This window comes from Sciurus carolinensis, chromosome 1 (genome assembly GCF_902686445.1).
Source record: "Sciurus carolinensis chromosome 1, mSciCar1.2, whole genome shotgun sequence".
NCBI lineage: Eukaryota > Metazoa > Chordata > Mammalia > Rodentia > Sciuridae > Sciurus > Sciurus carolinensis.
Genome location: NC_062213.1, coordinates 133,908,853 through 133,927,210, shown reverse-complemented (window position 1 = coordinate 133,927,210; position 18,358 = coordinate 133,908,853). Strand labels below are relative to the sequence as shown.

At 36.6% G+C, this 18,358-nt stretch overlaps 1 protein-coding gene across 6 annotated transcripts in view; it reads right to left on the bottom strand.

The window, feature by feature from the left end:
• Positions 1–9,968: 9,968 nt before the first annotated feature.
• Kyat3 (kynurenine aminotransferase 3) overlaps positions 9,969–18,358 on the bottom strand; it is a 52,209-nt gene continuing 43,819 nt past the window's right edge. For 5 of the 6 annotated variants that reach the window (XM_047541092.1, XM_047541067.1, XM_047541099.1 and 2 more), the window contains one exon: positions 9,972–11,599. In XM_047541092.1, the coding sequence (XP_047397048.1) occupies positions 11,537–11,599 (63 nt within the window). In that variant the 3' untranslated portion in view covers positions 9,972–11,536. Of the gene's footprint in view, positions 11,600–18,358 lie in introns of all 6 variants that reach the window. The other variant, XM_047541082.1, reaches the window with a different exon arrangement.

Genomic DNA, 18,358 nt, shown 5'->3' with positions numbered 1-18,358 from the left:
TGGGTTGAGTTTTTCAACTTATAAAAACCAAAGATAACTTCAGTGTAACTCTTATGTTAAAACGTCAATACATGCAATGGGTTAGCCATCTTCCACTGATTTAAATGCCTATTCTACAACATTTGCATTTATGTGATATAAAAATTGCAAAAAAATCCATGTCAATTTTTGCATTCATTTATTCCAACTCAGCATTTTCACCATGCAAGTTAATTTTAAGGCATTTTTATGAAAAGCTCACTCTAAACCTGAATTTCCATATTTACTCCTTTTGGTTATGTTAAATGCTAGCTACAGTCTTACATTATTGATCATTTTGGAAATGAAGTATTGGTTATTTCTTTCTGCTTTTTTTTTTGGTCTGTGGAAGCCAATGCTTAAAAAAGCACTATTTCCTACAAACCCAGAGTCAACAGTTTGATTTTACAGTATAGAGATCTGGAGAATTTCATACTATGCTAAATGGTTACCAATCTCTATGTCTAAAATCACTTAACATATTTATTTTAAAATTTTATACAGTTGTTCCAGAATAATACATGAGCTGATCTGCATATTAATGAGAATTTAGTTTTGACTTGTTTTCAAACTACTGCACTATGATCATACCTCTGAGTACTTTTATTGTAAGCCCCAAATTTTTGGATTTATTTATTTAGTTATTCATTTATTTTTGCAGTACTTAGAATTGTACCCAGGGGCACTCTACCACTGAGCTATTATCACCAGCCCTTTTTATTTGTTATTTTGAGGCAGGATCTTGCTAAGTGGTACAGGTTGGTCTCAAACTTGCCATCCTATTTCTTCACCCTTCTGAGTAGCTGGGATTACAGGTGTGTGCTACTATGGCTGACTGGATTTATTAATATAGAAATATAGGTGGAGCATCCCTAACAAAAAATATGAATGCCACAATGCTCCAAAATTCAAAATGTTGTGAGAACCAACATGAAGCCAAAAAGTAGAAAACTCTACACCATAAGAATTTGTTTCATGCATAAAATTATTAAAAATGTTATATAAGATTACATTTAGGCTATGTGTATATAGTATATATAAAACAGAAACTAATTTCATGTTTAGACTTGGGTCACATCTTCAACGTATCTTATTATGTATATGCAAATATTCCAACTCTACCAATTAAAAAAACCCCAACCCCAAGTTCAAAACACTTCTGGTCCTAAGCATTTTGGATAAGGGATCCTCACCTGTATACTTTTCATTTAATTTATTAGAAAATAAAACAAAGGTTATGTGACTTCTTAAGGGAATTCATTGAGCATTGGAGACAATTATTTCCATTTCCTAAAAATTGAAAATTCTGAACACAAGAAAGACCAGATTAATATTTTTGTATGATGTTATAACTAATTTGCATAATTCAAATTCATATAAATTGGGCAGCCACATTGTACCCATGCACTTTATTCATGTTTTATTTATGCAACCAGATTTCATTCAATAGTTTGTTGAGGTTTTTTTTTTTTCCAATTAAAAAAAAGTTGAGCTGGATTCTTTGACTAGATACACACTTGGCACACTCAATTATGGAAGAATTGGTTGTTTCCAGTTTTTTTTTTTCATATAACAAACGATGTGATCATGAACATCCTTGTTCATATTTATGGGTGAACATGTGTATGTTCAAAGGGTAAACACCTGCCAGTGAATCAGGACATGAAAGAGCATGTTCATATTATATTTTGCCCAATATTATGAAATTGTCCTCTAGAAATGTGCCAATTTACTCTCTGGTCAATTGCATTCCTAGAGAAGGCCTTTTCCCCCATGTTAGAACTACAAGGGCTGGGACATCACCTTAATATCACCCCCCTTTTTTTCCTTCTTGGTACCAGGGATTGAACCCAGAGACACTTAACCACTGAGCCTTATCCCCAACCCTTTTTATTTTTTTATTCGGAGACAGGCTCTCACAAAATTAGTTAGGCCTCACTAAATTGCTGAGGCTGGCTTTGAACTTTCAATCCTCCTGCCTCAGCCTCCTGAACCTCTGGGATTACAGGAATGCACCACTGTGTTTGGCCCCTCAATATAATTTTAAATGTAAAACCAGATTCTGATTAGAAATATCTATTTACCAGGCAATAGGGAGATGAATGTGCCATTTCTGATTTTTAACTATTAGTTGCTTTACTATTTTATGTAGTTTACTTATTATAGTTGTAATAAAGCAAAAACATTGCTAAAATGTATTTCAGTGCCTCCTCTCATTTCACTGCCTTTTCTCTATTCTTTCTCCTTAGCAGTTTAGATACATAGCAACTACTATATGTTTAACTTTTTTGTTGATTATTTTGTTTTCCCCCACTGGAATGGAAATTCTAGAGGGAAAGAAGTTTTATTTTTTTTGTTTGCTACTATATTCCCAACACCCACTATAGTGACTGGTATGTAGTAGGCAAATAACTATTTGCCAAACAAATTAATTGTAAAACGGGCTGGGGTTGTAGCTCAATGGTAGAGTGCTTCCTTAGCATGTGTGAGGCACTGGGTTTGATCCTCAGCACTGCATGTAAATAAATGAATAAAATAAAAATGTTCATAAACAACCAAAAAAATTATTGTAAAACAAAATAAAAATGTATCAATACATGATCAAAAATGAGCAAAATTTCTTTCTCATCAACCTGTTCAGCCACACAGACCACAAACTTCCCAGTGTTAACCATGGTTATCAATGAGTGTTCATCCTTCTAGACTTATTTCAGTGGGCTTACATGTAATTACAGAAATTATATATATAATAGAAATATTGAATAATGCAATGCATTTAATTTTACATAATTAAGGCCATTTGCATGTTATTCTATAATGTTTTTTCTCAATATATCTTTAAGATAATATTTTGGCCACACAGAAAGTTCTTCCATGTTCTTTTTAACTTCTGCTTTTTATCCCTTCTCATATTGATGAACAGTTTGATTATCTGATCATTCTTGACTTAAAATAGCAAATTGCAAAGTTTTATGCATGTGCGTGCATCCAGATATAAATAAATGCACTGCATGTCTCAAATGTGCCTTGCATACGACAACTCTATTGACTCTAATTATCTTGAAGTCTCAAGGGCCAAGTGTTACTTAGAGTTATCTATCCTGGGATTGGGCTTCCAAGGTCAAAGTCCCACATTACTGATTAGCTGAAACCTTAAATAAAGGTGCTACAGGAGCCAGGCGAAAGCAACTTTGAGGCAGAAAGCTAATTGCATCTGTGATTTTAGGAAAAAATTTTTAGCATTTTAGGAAGTCATTAATAAGCAAGAGACATGGGCCAAAGAAAACCTCTAAGTTAAAAACAAAACAACAAAAACAATGGTGTCATGATGGCCAAATTCAATAGGCTGAAATCCATTTACCTAAGAAACATGGAGTGCCAACTATATGCTGGATTCTGCTTGAGGTGCTGGGGATACAGCAATGAAGAGAACAGTAAAAATCCCTGTCCTCATGGAACTGATCTTAGGAGGAGAAGGCAGTAAAATTAAGTTGAGAAAAACAATGTAAGTTAGATCACTATAAATTCCCCGGAGAAAAATAAGACAGGAAAAGTGATTGGAGAGCTAGGAATTACAACTTTATTCATTTAGAGACAGGGTCTCACTATGTTGTCTGGATTGGTCTCAAACACCAGGGCTCAAGTGAATCTCCTGGTTCATCCTCCTGATTAGCTGAAACTATAGGTACATGGCACCAGGCCCAACTAGGAGTTACACCTTTAAATGGGAGGTCAGGTAAATCTGAGGTAGTCAGGTGGAGTCTGGGGAGAATGTGTTCCAAGCAGAGGGAACCACAAGAGAAACAACTTGCATCTTGCCTGACAGTTAGGGTCAGCAGTGAGGCTGCTGTGGTCTGAGCATGTTGAGGGCAGGGAAGAGAGTAGCAGGAGATGAAGCTAGTGAGGAACAGGAGTCAGGTGATGCAGGGGTTCAAAAGTCATAATGACAAATTCAGCTTCTACAGTGAGCAAGACAGAGGGCCAGAAGCATTTTGAACAGTGTCGTGAACCCTTCAAAAAGATCACTGCCAAGCATGGGGCATGGACATCAGTATTTTACCAGGAGGCATTCCAGAGGGAAGTTCAAAAAAACAGAACAGTTTTCATGAGTTTTGTATTCTCCCATACATGTATTGGTTAGAAGAAGGTTTCAAGATTAATTATAAAAGTAGTGTTATGAGAAGTCATCAGGGGTGAAAATGGAGTTATGATAGTTAGAACATATACCTTTGAGGTTTCAAATTAGTATATTTATTTTTTAACAGATGATTTATGAGAGTTAGTGAAGCAAATACTTCATCCTTTCTGATAAGGTAACCACTCACTGATTCAAGGACAGTATGATTTATCTTATCTTCTTAATGATAATTTTTGTCACAAATGAAAAGCTTTAAATTTTTTTTAGAAATGCTGCATCTAATTGTAAAGGAAATTAGCAGTTGTATAATGTGATGAAGTTAATATTGATTATAAAATCCAATTATTTCTATAATTTATTCTGATATATCCCAAGATAACGATTTGTCAGCAGGTACACTTCCTATTTAATTGGCATGATTGAGTAATTAGATGTATTCTCAGAGCAGCAATAAAACGAAATTCTGGTGTCTCAGGAACATGATTGAGGTTTTGTTTTGTTTTACCCTTGGGTTTATCCAGCTGAGACCAAGGACATTCCTTGTTTTATTTGGGAATAATTTTTAATTTAGAAGTTTTTATAATTGTGTGCCTAAATAATTATTTTCATCATAAGAAAGGATAGACAGAAAAAATCCTGAATTTGACAAAATTTGTGATGAGTTGCTTTTTGCTCTTACTAAATCCCTCAAGTCACATTGTCTTTTTCTTGGGCTCCTGGAGAAGCCTTCTCATGGGGCTCGCTCTCTCTCTGTCTCAGTCTTTTCCTCAGGTCAACTGATATTCTAAAGGATAAATTTGATCTTTATACTATATACTCTATATCAGATAATACTATATTCATCTATAAATAACAGAAAATGCTATTTCAGTGGCTTAAACAAATAGGGGTTTGCTCATCTCATGCATTACAAAGTCTAAAGGTAGATACAGGGGCTTCAACTGCTTCCAGGTCCCATTCTCTTTCCATCTTCCTCCTAGTCTGTCCTTAGTGTGCAGAATTTCACCCTTGTTCTAGTTGCTTATGGCTACTGCACTTCTGCTTACTTCTAGATTTCAAGCAGGAAGAAGGTAGAGGGTGTAGAAGACATGAAAATCTCAGGACTTTATTGTTACCTTTTTCTGTGAAAAGAAGGCACTTAAGACTAGTTGCAAAGGAAGCTGAGAAATTGGGTACTTTGACTTTTTAGACTGAACAGAAATAGTAAAAAGGTGGATATTATTGGGTTTTAATATCCAAATCATAGTTTTTGTTGTACTTTTTCTCTTCCATGAAAAACATCTTCAAAAGTTCATCATTGCTTACTGTGTCATAGCATATCTCTTGTTATTGTGTAGTCTGATATTGTAGAGAAACTTCTTATGTGACTTCGGGAATTGGTAGACAGTTTATCTTCACTTTTCCTAACCTGTCTGTATTAATGAGGGTTCTCCAGAGACAGAACCAATAGAATGTGCAAATAAAGAAAGAAGCTTATTTTAAAGTTTTGGCTTATGTGATTATGGAGGCTGGTAAGTCCATAACCTGTGGGGTGAGCAGAGCTGAAGAATCAGGAGGGGCCAACATGGTTATTGATCTGCAGGTTCTCTCCTGGTCAGGGAAGGTCAGCCTCTTGTTCTATTGTGAGCTTCAATTCACTGAATGACACTCATCCACCTTATGAAGGGCAACTGTTCTGCTCAAACTCCACTGGTGTACAGGGCTGGGGGTAGCTTAGTGGTGGAGTGTGTGTTTAGGCTTTTAGTTCTATCCACAGTACCAAAAAAGAGAAAAAATTCATACACACACACATACACACACATATGAATCTCCACAAATTAAATGTAATCTCATCTAAAAACTCAGAAACATCTGGAATTATGTTTGATCATAAATCTGAGCATCATGGTGTAGTCAAACTGACACATAAAATTACCCATCACTACACCTAAATTAACTACACTTGAACCTCAGGAAATGATATGTGCTAAAAGGTATGGAGGAAAGAGCTCAGTTGAGAAATTGAAACGAGTCCTGTGATTAGATCTTCAAGTGAGATGACTGGGAAAGCTGGACCTGGAGGGATAAGCAGAAACCCTGTCAGGCAGGGCATTGAAGGCTAAACTCATTTGGTCTAAAAGGAATTAGTGGGTCGCATGGTGGAAGGAAGGGGCAACTGTTATGAATAATAACCTGGTTATTATTATTATGAAGAGGGTAGTCTTTATGTGAACAGCAATAGGAAGTAATGAAAGGGTATTAAGTCACTTAAGATATTTGCTCATCCAACCTCCTCTTGTGTTTATTCTGTCCCTCATTTCGACCAATATAATTGGTGTGGAATTGACCTGGGATTGGCCTACATCATTTGGCATGTCTAATTCCTTTGTCCACAGTGTTTGGTTCAGGAACAAGTCAATAACACACAATTTGCCTTTTGCTGAAGCTTCTAAGAAAGGGTCTTTTTTGTATTTGGTAGCGTTACCACATGACACATAGAAACTGCTTCAGCCATGTTGAGTCTTAGAGGGGGCAACCTGAAGATAATATTGACAGACCTAAAATACAGCTGTGGAATGCAGTTAGGGACAGAGTATAATCCGAGTCCTGGGTCAAGCTGTAAATGAAACTAAACTAGTCCTAAAATGTTCAGTGGAGACAATTTTTTATTTGATTTAAACCCATATAAGTTAGGTTTTCATTATTTGCAACATGAATATTCTTAACTAATAAATACATATATATGTAACAAGATCACATTTGCATTTTAAAAACTCATTTGGTCTAAAAGGAATTAGTGGATCACATGGTGGGAGGCAGGGGCAACTGTTATGAATAATAACCTGGTTAAGACATTTTATTGATCTGCACCAAAATGGTGGCCCTTGAGGCAGAGAGAAGTGATGGATTTCAGAGATATTTAGGATAACATACAGAAGACTTGCTTGAATGTGGGGAGAAAAATCTGAAGAAAGTGAAGAATGATTTCTGCATTTTCCAGTTTGAACTACCGGATTGGTGTCATCCTTCACTGAGATATGGATATCAGACTGGATTTGGATTGCCCATTTAGGGTTCACAAGGAGATAACAAATGAAGTGTGATATATATGGATCTGCAATTTAATACTAAGGACAGGGTTGGAGATAGACTTGGAAATCAGTAGAGTAAAAAGAGTAAATAAAGTTATTTAATGAGAAAGAAGAGAACACAATTTAGTTTGCAATACCAATATTTAAGGAACAGAAGGAGGTTGAGAAGAGTAGCCAGAGAGGTGGGAGGCAGTTCTGGTTGTGTAGTGTTACAGGAACAAGAAAAAATAAGATTTAGGAAGGCCAGTGTAGTCCCTGGTGGTGAATATGAAAGTAAAGTCAGATGAGACTGTGAATTCTCCTTTAAATCTAGGGACGTGAAGGTCATTAGAAAATTCAGAACAATATTGGATGTGCAATTCAGATTGCAGAGGGTTGGGAATTAAGTGAGCAGCGTGTATGTGAAAGTGAAATCATCGCACTAGGAAAAGTCTTTCAAAAGTTATTCTGTTTTGCTGTAAAACTTCTCAAAAAATCCAGAGCTCTCTTATCAGTTCTCTTCTTGTTATCTATGCTCAGGTATTTGTTGACCTCATCCAGTTTCATGTCTTTAAATATCATCAGTATGCCAGAGGCTCTCAAATTTTTGTTTGTATAGCTGGGGTCTCTTTCCTAAACTCAACACTTGACTGTTGAGCTGACTACTCATTATTTCTGAAAGTTGAATGGACATCTCAAACTTAATATTTGTAAAACTGAGCTCCTGCTCTTTTCTCAAGCCTGTGCCTCCTGGAGCCCTCGCCTTAGTGATGTATCCAATCTTTCTAGATGCTGAGGCCACAATCTGGACTCATTCTTGATTCTTCACTTTCTCTCATGCTCCTTATAAACTCCATTACTAAATCCTGTTCGTTCTATCTTGGAAATATATTCAGAATCTGACCATTTCTTACTTGCCACTGACACCTTTCCTTCCAGAATTATTGCAGTGGGCCTCAACCTTTGCTGACCTCACTTTAGTCTCAGTACAGTAGACCAAATGATCCCTTTAAAAGACACAAGAGCCTCAAGAACTTGAGACCCCCTCAAGAGAGGGCAAGTACTATATTTGAACAGCAGGAAAAAGAAAGATTGGTGTCACTGTTTGAAAAGAGTTACTCAATTATCAGTAAGAGGAGACTGGAAACTTCAGCCTAGATGAGTGCAAATGCATGTGTTACTTAAACACTGCAGGGCCAAATACTTTGATCACTCAGATATGGAGTTCCTGATGGGCCAGTCTTAGTTTGTCAGTTCAAACCATGGAAATCCTTACCCTGGTGAACCCATAGGAATTTTAAAACCCCTGAGGTTGGGGCTGACATAAGAGGCTTCAATAATTACAGTACTAGATTCCAGTATTATTGAACACTCTGTCTTCTGAGAAATTCTTGTTGATTCTTTGAAGGCAATATGAAGAAACCCTATGAAAACAGTGTTGATGGAATTCATTCATGTTATTGTGTGTAACTGCTGTTTGCTAATATCCATTGTTGTATGATATTCTACTGTGTTAATATACCCCAAGGAATTAGATTCTTGGAGGACTGTTTGGAATATTTATACCTTGGGATAATTACAAACAATGTTACAATAAACATTATATGTTGAAAAAAATGGAATGGCACTCTGATTCTCTGGATTAAACCATCATCCTTACAATTGTCCTGAGGGCTTATGTTACTTCTCTGATCTCATATCTATTATTCTCCCCCTTGGCTATTTCATCCAGTCAAACCAGACTTGAAGTACTCATCACGCATGGCAGGCACTGTCCTGTTGCAGAGTCATTGTATTAGCTACTTCTTCTCCCTGGACTAATCTTAAGATCACCAGGCTCCATGCTTCCTCTCCTGTAAGTCTGCTTCCATGTCTGCTCCATGAAATCTACCTAAACACACTATGTAAAATTGCAACTACCTTTTTCATTCCTCTCATTTCTCCTATCCTGCTCTATTTCATTTCTTCATATAATTTATTTTGTATAAATACATACAATATACTTCATTTTGCTTATGGTTTAGTCAGTCTCCTTCCTCTGGATAGATGGAAAAGCTTACAGGTCAGGGATTTTTGTTTATTTTCATGGCACACAGGAGTTCATGAATACTTGCAGAAGAGGAAGAAAGAGAGGGAGAGAGGGAGAGAGTAAAGAGAGAAAGAAGCAAGGAAGGAATTCATCCCTGAAGAGGAAGAAATAATAGGGTAGTCAGTAGAATCCTAAAAAGGATTTTCTAAGATGGGAGCAATCTGGACATACCCCTTTTCTGTGGGAGTCATAGAAGATAAGGATATAAGAGAATGGATTGGACCAGTTGTCTGAGAATGTGAGAAGAAATGGAATCCAGAGCACAGGTGGTGGGATTAGCACTAAATAAGTCCAGGGTTGCAAAATGGAGGTTTAAAGCCTGGTAAAAATTTCATCAAGTCCTCAGCAAGGGTGGACAGGCTAAAAATTTTCCATGGGATATGTATTGTTATGCAATAGTTGGTTTCTGGGTTTCTGAGTCTCCCTCTTGACATCTAGGTCTGGCAATTTTTAACTAAGTCTCCCCACTCTACTGCCATCCTCAACCTATCTGTCCCAGACAGACCAAGGGATAACTTTATAACTGGAGGGAATGATCAAAGGCTGGGTGCTGGCTGGGGAGATAGCTCAGCTAGTAGAGTGCTTGCCTTGCAAGCACGAGGGCCTGAATTCGATCCCCAGTACTGCAAAAAAAAAAAAAAAAAAAAAAAAAAAAAAAGACTGGGTGCTGATGCAGATAAATCAGAGTTACTGATTGGACCCCATGAGGAAGTGCTGTTCTGTACTTTGTTTTTCCATTTCCTGTTCCATCCCCCACCCCCCAACAAACACAGATGAGGTCATGTGCTACATTGGGATTGTGCTGGTTGGTGGTAGGCTTTAAGGTAGGAGGACAGGGAGGTTAGTTTTTTTTTTTTTAATTATGAAGAATGGGGGAATATTAGGAATTGCTGCTGTGGTAACAGGTAGAGAGAGCTCATTGCAAGAGCACAGAATTATGTCTAGTTTAGGTTAATGACATGAATTCATGGTTGCTAGAACTTGCCCAATTGTGCAATTTGCCTCAGTAGTGCTCAACATCCCAGGTGCAGGCATGGAACTTCAACCTCAGGGTTATTTAGTTTTTCTTTGACCAGGTAAGTAAGTCAGAACAATGGGGCAATAATTCAAAGCAGCAAAAGTATTTTGGCTAAAGTGATGAACAATGAAATCTAAGCTAGGCAAGGAAGGGAGTAGAGATTAAAAGAGCACCACTAGGAATAAAATGGAAGTTTCTATGGATTTTAGCAGTGATTATCAAACTTTAACCTTTGTAAGAAGCAGATCTGGAAGGACCAGATCCTGAAATTATCATTCACTAAGTCTGAGGTGAGCACCAGAATCTATTTGTAATACACATCCTGGTTGACTTTTATGTAAGAAGGGCATGGATCATTTTTTGAGAAATGGTGGATTTGAAATTGTAGTAAGTTTAAAGAAATGAGAGAGAGAGAGAGAGAGAGAAAGAGAGAGAGAGAGAGAGAGAGAGAGAGACACAGAAAGAGACACAGAGAGAGAGAGAATATACATAAGCACACAAACATGAGCTGGAAGGATAGGTAGTTATAGATGATGAACTTATTATCTCAAAGTTGAAATATCTCTGAATGGTGAAAGCCTCAAGGTGTGCCCAAAGGAGTGGGTGGCTGAAGTGGAGTGGAGGTGAATATGACCAGAGGTGAAGAGGTCAATATGCAGAAAACCTAGCTTGTCCACAAAGCCACCCCAAATGATGCAGTACTTGGAATAGAGCAAAGTTCTAGGGCATTGGTAAATGAAAGGTAGAGAATGTCAGGTGCATAATGATATGGGACAGAGGGGTGTAACTGGCTAGGAGTTTTTACACAATGGAGAAATAAAATTGGCTACTGTTACAAGAGCTTGTTTACCAGGTTTTACATAGATTAGGCCATCAATCTTCACAAACAATCCCCATGTGAAGCTGATGCTATTTCTACTCCTCTTTTTTAATGAGGAAAATGAAACAGAGGTTTAGCAGGTAAAGTATCTCCCAGTTCTCATCCACTATGTTGGGTTGACTCTCATAAAATGATAAAAGCTGTTTTAATACAATCCAACTAAAAAAATGTTAGATCTCCTTAATACTGTTAGCAATGAGCTTAACTTTGGAAAACAATGAAAATATTTATTTAAATTCATTTGTATTGAAATATTTGTTTTTCAATACACAGCAGGGGGCAGCCCTGAGTAACAAGTTCATACTAGGCCATGTAGTGGAACCCTCAGCACAGTCTGTACACATCAAGACTTCGGTTTATTCCATGCCTTGATGATTTCCTCAGCAGCATCCAGTGTGCTGTCTTTCTGTAAATTAATGAAATGATTACAATCATTACATACCAACATAAATTCAAGATGAATAAGATTTAAATAGAAAAGATATGAACCATATAGCACAAAATGAAGATTTTAGTGAATAACTGATCTTAGGTGAAGAAAAATCTTCAAAGTTAAAATATAAATGCAGAACCCCCCCAAAGGAAAACAGTTAAATTAATTATAATTATAGAATTAAATCAAAGAGTAGAGAACTTATATTGAAAATTAATAGCAGTCTGCTCCCTCTCCCCATTTTTCCTTATTAATTCCTCCCGATCAAGAGAATCCTTTGCAGCAAGCAACATCTGAGTTTAGTTCTAATGCTTACCAACAAAATCTAAATAATAAGCTTATGATTCTATTTCTTTGTGAACTTAATGTATTTTTCATGATAATTAACCAAAAAAATTTAGTTAATTATAAATATGACTTTGCCTTTTTCTATCAAAATTTCAGCTATGATTATTGGAAAATAATCTGATCAGTTCTTGAATAGGTTATGTGTGCGATAACATAAAATTAAAGGGTAAGCAGCAAAAATCCAGCTTTGGGTTTTCCTCTTCTGTTTTTTTTTTTTTTTTTTAACTTCTTTTTCTTTCTCTTCCCTCCTACTAGAATGATTCGGTATGACTAATAGGTAGGACTGGGTGCACTGGAAGTTCATGTGTGGAGACCAGGGTCCTGGGCAGCCTAGTGCAGGATGTTGCAGCGAGTGGAATGAGCAGGGTGACCAATTGGGTGACAAAAGGTGGGCAGAAGCAGTGGTGGCAATAACCTGAAACAGAGTGTCAGAGTGCAAGTGATGCATCTGTGAGGTGGAGGCCTCCATGCAGGGTTCTGTGCTCTGGATAGGGTCAGGGAGGCACACAGCATGCCTGTCAGAGCCCAGAAAGGGGCGGGGAGGTTCCCATGCAGTGAGTGACAGAGGGGTGTGGTGCGGAGTGTTTGGAGACCTAGTGGAGGGCACTTCTGCAGTAGGGTGACAGAGCAGGTCAGCATGGGGTATGGACACAAAGGTAGGGTGAGAATGATGAGCACATGGGGAAGGTGACAGCAGCTTGATAGAAATAGCCTGAGTGGGGTAAAGGGCATCCACTCAGAGATTTGGAGATTGGGGGAAAGTAGTAACAATAGGAGAATGATCACATACAGAGGTATTGCTTAATAAAGTAATTAAATAATGGGAATAGCTGTTGGGAAGGGAGAAAACTGGAATAAACCCCGTTGTGGCTTTTAACATATTAGATAGGTATGCATGCAGTTGGCCCTCCATATCCACTTGTTCTGCAACTCAACCAAATGCTGATTGAAAATATTTGAAAAAAAATTACTTTTTTTTAAAAAGAAATTACTTTTATACTGAACATGTATAGCTTTTTCTTGTCATTATTTGCTAAACAATACAGTACAAGAACTATTTTCATGGCATTTATATTATATTAGATTACAAATAATCTAGGGATGATTTAAAGTATACAGGAGGATATGTATTTGTTATGTGCAAATACTATACTATTTACCTAAGAGACTTGAACATCTGTGAATTTTGGAATCTGTGGGGGTTCTGAAACCAATCCCCTTCGGGTGTTATGCATAAATGTGTATGTATGTATGTGTATAAACTCACATATTCCCTACCTCTGTCCATTGGGGGGGAGGGTCTGGAATCAGCAACACCCCAACGGCAGTGACATTCTTAATGTTCAGATCTTGGTTTTTAAACACCCTTTGCACTTAAAGGAACCAGGCCTCCTTGGAAATGGTTGACTCCAGATTGTGGTAGATAATGGTAAGATAAACTAGTACATCTTGTGAGGCCAGAGAGTAAGAAGATACTCAAATATGATGGAGACGTGTCAAGAGAAACAGAAGCCAGTTTAAAGGAGCTCCTAGTGGCCAACTCTGGGAAAAATGAGTATCAAAATATCCAAGGGTAGTAGTAGTAGTAGGGTAGTAATAGTAACAATAATGGTGATAAATTATAGCCATTATAGCCCACTGAATAAAACTGAAAGCTATGGGTTATCACTAAACAGATAAACTGAATAAATTGTTGGATGAGATATGGAATATCTCAAAGTACCTTACCATAAAATACTTAACATTTTTTTTAATGGAAAAGGTATAACTTTACAGTAAACAAGGTGGGGAAAAACCATCTTAAGTGATTAAAGTTAACCCCAGTAATAATAACAGAACAATTATGTGCCATCTGTTGCAACAAAAACACCACTTGTGGTTTACTTAAAAAGTAAACAGCCCACATTTAATCATAGAGAAATATCAGACTTAAATTGAGGGACTTCCTTCAAAATAATTGGCCAAAATTTAAAAAATATATATCAAGATCATGAAAGTCAAAGAAAACTGAGGAACTATTCCGGTTTGAAGGAAAGATGACAACTAAATGCAATGAATAGTTCTGGCCTGAAAAGATCACAATTCTGGCCTGGATTTACTTCTTTGTTATAAAAAGGACCTTATTAGGAAAATTAATGAAACATATATTAGATGTGAGGCTTAGATGGGGTAGTAATATATCAATGTTAACATCATGATGTTGAGGGTTATATTGTGGCTTTGGAAAATGCTCTTGTTTATGGGAAATATACGATAAAGTATCTGGGGTGAGGGGACATCGTAAGTAAGTTAATGATTTATCAGAAATGGTTAAAAAAAAAGTTCTTCACACTTGCATTTTCAAAATGTTTTTAAAGTAAGTCAGCCTCCTACCTATCTCCTTCAGTCACTCAGTTCTCCTCTGCAGAGGCAATGTTGAGATTTTATTGTATGTGTTTCAAAAGATATCTCAGGCATTTATAAGCACCTATCTTTTCCTTTTAAATAGATAATAGTGTTCTGAACAAATTGTTCTGCTCCTTGCTTGTGCTCTATCATTCTTTTCTTGATGTTAATATGTTGTAATTTATTCAAACAGCCCCCACTGGTGAATATTTTGGTTGCTTGTAATCTTTTGCTATTACAAACAATGCTTCACTGAAAATCCAAGAAAATGAGTCAAAATGTTCAAGACAATCCACAGAAAAACAACCCTAGAAGTAGTATTGCTGGGTCAAAGGGTATATGAATTTGTATTTGGATGGAAACATTTGAAATAAATACTGTAGAGATTTTACAAATTATACTCCTACTCTTAAGGTGTGGCAAGTGTATTATGAAAAGTTTTAATTGCTGCCAATCTAATACATTAGTAGAATTTCATGCAGTTCTAATTTTAATTTCTCTTGTTATGAGAAAAGCTGAGTGTCCTTTCTTTCAGAAGTTTGACAGCTACTGAGGATTTTACTCATAACATTGTAAAGTGCTGTTTTCTACCTTACTTTTATCAACTCTGAATTCAACCTGTTTTCTTTAGATTTCCATTTTCTTGGCATGTTTTCGTCGTTTTTCTCTAAGGACTTCCAACTATTGCTGCACTCTCTTCCAGTATCAGATGCTGGTGTAGAGGGTTTCCATTTACAGGGATCCTCCTCTCTGGCCCTCTAGGAGGCCTTGCTGACTTCTTCTGGAGGCCCAAAGAATTATTTCTTTATCTTCGAAGTTCAATGTATCAAATAAGGCATGCCCCATGTCACTCATTATGTCCTAGATTTTCCTGAGACCAGGCACTTTCTTTAATCTTCAAATTTGTGTTTTCTTTCTCTTTCATTTTTTTTTTAATGGAAAACATTCTGAAAACAAAGCTATAACATTCTTTTTGGGTTCCATTTAGTCTACCTTTGTTTTTTTTCGGAGACTCTACATATTTCATTTTTTTCTTCCACTTCCATGCTTTTTCTAACATTGTGAAATTCTTTGTTTCTTTCCATTTCCATTTCCTTGTTTTTCTCAATCCTTAATGTGCCCATAGAGTTTTAGTGTCCTTTGTGGTGTTCCCAGTGCCACCCATAATTTCCAGTAACTTTATTTTCCCTTCGGTTTCTTGCCTGAGCTCTGACAAGTATCATTTCATCTTCTTATATTATCTTATCCTATCTTCCCTGAACTTTAAAATTCTCTGCATTAATCTATTGTTTTAAAAGTTTAGAGTTTCAAATGTCACAAATTTTATTTGTTCCATGTCAACATTTTTCCAGTGAATGGTCTGACATTTGTTTTTCCTTGTGCCTTTCTCTTTTCCTTATAGTATCCTTTTAAAAGATTCATAGCGGGACCTTTTGGATTATTAATCACTTTTTACTGAATTCCCTTTGTAAGCTCTCACTCCCAGCACATGCACACACTGTTTCTGTGTTTCTGCATAACAACGGGGTTATCCTCTGCCTCTGTCTGATTTGAAGATGTATTTGCAGTTTTGTAGGGAGGAGCAGGGACAGCACTAGAAAACACTGGCTCACAGCAAAGTTTAATACAATTGAGGTAGAATTCTGTAAGGGGAAGTTCTTTCAGACTTCATTTCTTCCCAACTAATTAAATGGTTGTCCCTAATTTAATGTATTTCCTTGACATTGAATCAACATAATTTTGGCAGCTATGACTTGGCTAAAAAAGGAAATCTACAGCCTAACCAGGATCTCCTTTCTACCCTGCCTTCCAGTTTAGATGACATGACCATATACTTTTTATCTGTTTCATCCACAAATCTAGAGGCTCAACTGCCAGGGTGTCTGCTGTTCCGTACCTGCTGGCTTTGCCTACAATCTGCAGATGTAGAAGCAGGATCCTCGCTACCCATCTTCTCTCTGACATTACTTTCACTGTATTTGGTAACCCTTTCTCACACAGTGGGGAATCTCAATTAGTTTACCATTTTGCTGGCTGTTTTTGAATACTTTCCAAAAGAGAACAGGAAAAGTCTTGTGTTTGCCATTTTAAAACTGAAGTTTTGTACTATTTTTTTCCAGTTATAGACTCAAATAATAAACTTATAAATTGGGTCCGAGTTATGATGGATTTTTTTGACTTTACGATGGTGCAAAAGTGGTAGGCATTCAGGAGAAATCAGATGTTGAATTCTGATCTTTTCCCTGGCTAGTGATAAGTGGTAAGATACTCTCTCTAGGTCTGGGGCAGTAGCAATAAGCTATAGTTCCCAGTTAGCCACGTGTTCATGAAGCTGAACAACTGGTGCTCCAGTGTACTGTGTTGCTAAGCTATGAGGTTCAGTAGGTTAGTTGTATTAAATGCATTTTTTAAAAATAATTTTTTGAGTTGTTAATGGACCTTTATTTTATTCATTTATTTATATGGGGTGCTGAGAATTGAATCCAGTGCCTCACACATGCTAGGCAAGTTCTCTACCACTGAGCCACAACCTGAGCCCTTAAATGCATTTTTGACATATATATTTTCAATTGTGTTTATCCAGATGTGATCCCACTGTTAAGTGAAGGAGTACTTGTACCTGTTACTAGAGCCACTGTAAGATAATATTAATAGCCTTACTTTTTCTTCTTCATTACAATCAACTGGATATTTACACTGTTAGATTGCTAAGATTCTACTCTGAATAGGTCTTCCTTAGTTTGTTTATAGGTTATCTCTAGAGGTGAAAAACAATGTTTACATTATCCTGATTAGGATTATGGCAGAGTCAGTTGATATAGAGTGCCTTGATCTCAGTAAGGCTATTTTCAGTAACAGTAACATCTTTTTTTTTTTTTTTTTTTTCCGGTACCAGGGATTGAGCCCAGGGGCACTTAGCCACTGACTAACATCCCCAGCCCAGTCCTTTCAATTTTTTTTTCTTTTTAATTTTGAGATAGGGTCTCACTAAGTTGCGTAGGGCCTCACTAAATTGCTGAGGTTGACTTTCATCTTGCAATCTTCCTGCCTTAGCTTCCCTAGCTGCTTGGATTACAGGCATGCACCACGAAGACCAGCGCAGTAACATCTTAAAAACAGGAATGATACCTTCAGAAGCTTTTAGTACAGGTCTCAGCCTTCATTTTCAGGAATGCCCTTCATTTTCATTCTTGAAGGACATTTTCCTGGATATAGACTGTGAGGCTGATAGATTTTCAGCAGTTTAATCATGATATGCGTAGGTTTTTTTCAGTTCATTTTAGTTTTTTAATCTTGCTATATACGTTCAGTGAACTTTTGAGATCTTTAAGTTGCTTTTCACCAAAATGGGAAAAATCTAGCTGTGATTTCTTCTTCTTTTTTCTCCATATTGAAGATTGAACCAGGGACACTCTACCACTATACTATATCCTCAACCTGTTTTATTTATTTTTAAAATTTTGAGACAGTCTTACTAAATTGCAGAGACTGGTCACAAACTTGGGATCCTCCTATCTTAGCTGAGATTATAGGCATTGCCACTGAGCTTAGCTTGGCCATTACTTCCTAAAATATTTTTTCTGCCATATTTCTTCTTCATTGGGTACCAAGGGCATTTATATTATAACTTGATACTACCTCATGCATTTGAGATTCTGCTTATTTTTAAAATACTTTTCCTTTTCTTTTAAAGACTGAATCTATTTCTAGTATATAAGTTGACCTTTTTTTTTTCTTTTCCCTGATATTTTCAATCCTTTGTTAAGCCCTATGAATGTTTCAGATTAGGTATTACACTTTTAAGTTCCTAAATTTTCATTTGTCTCTTTTTTTTTTTAGTTCTAAATTCCTCTGAGCACTCCTATGACTATATTTTCCTTTAATTTTCCTGAACATACTTTGAATACTTTTTAAGAAATTATGGGTCATTTTTTTGTGTTTTCACATGTCTTTTTTATTGTAGGCTGGGCATTGTTATATTATAGATAAGTTTTCTGG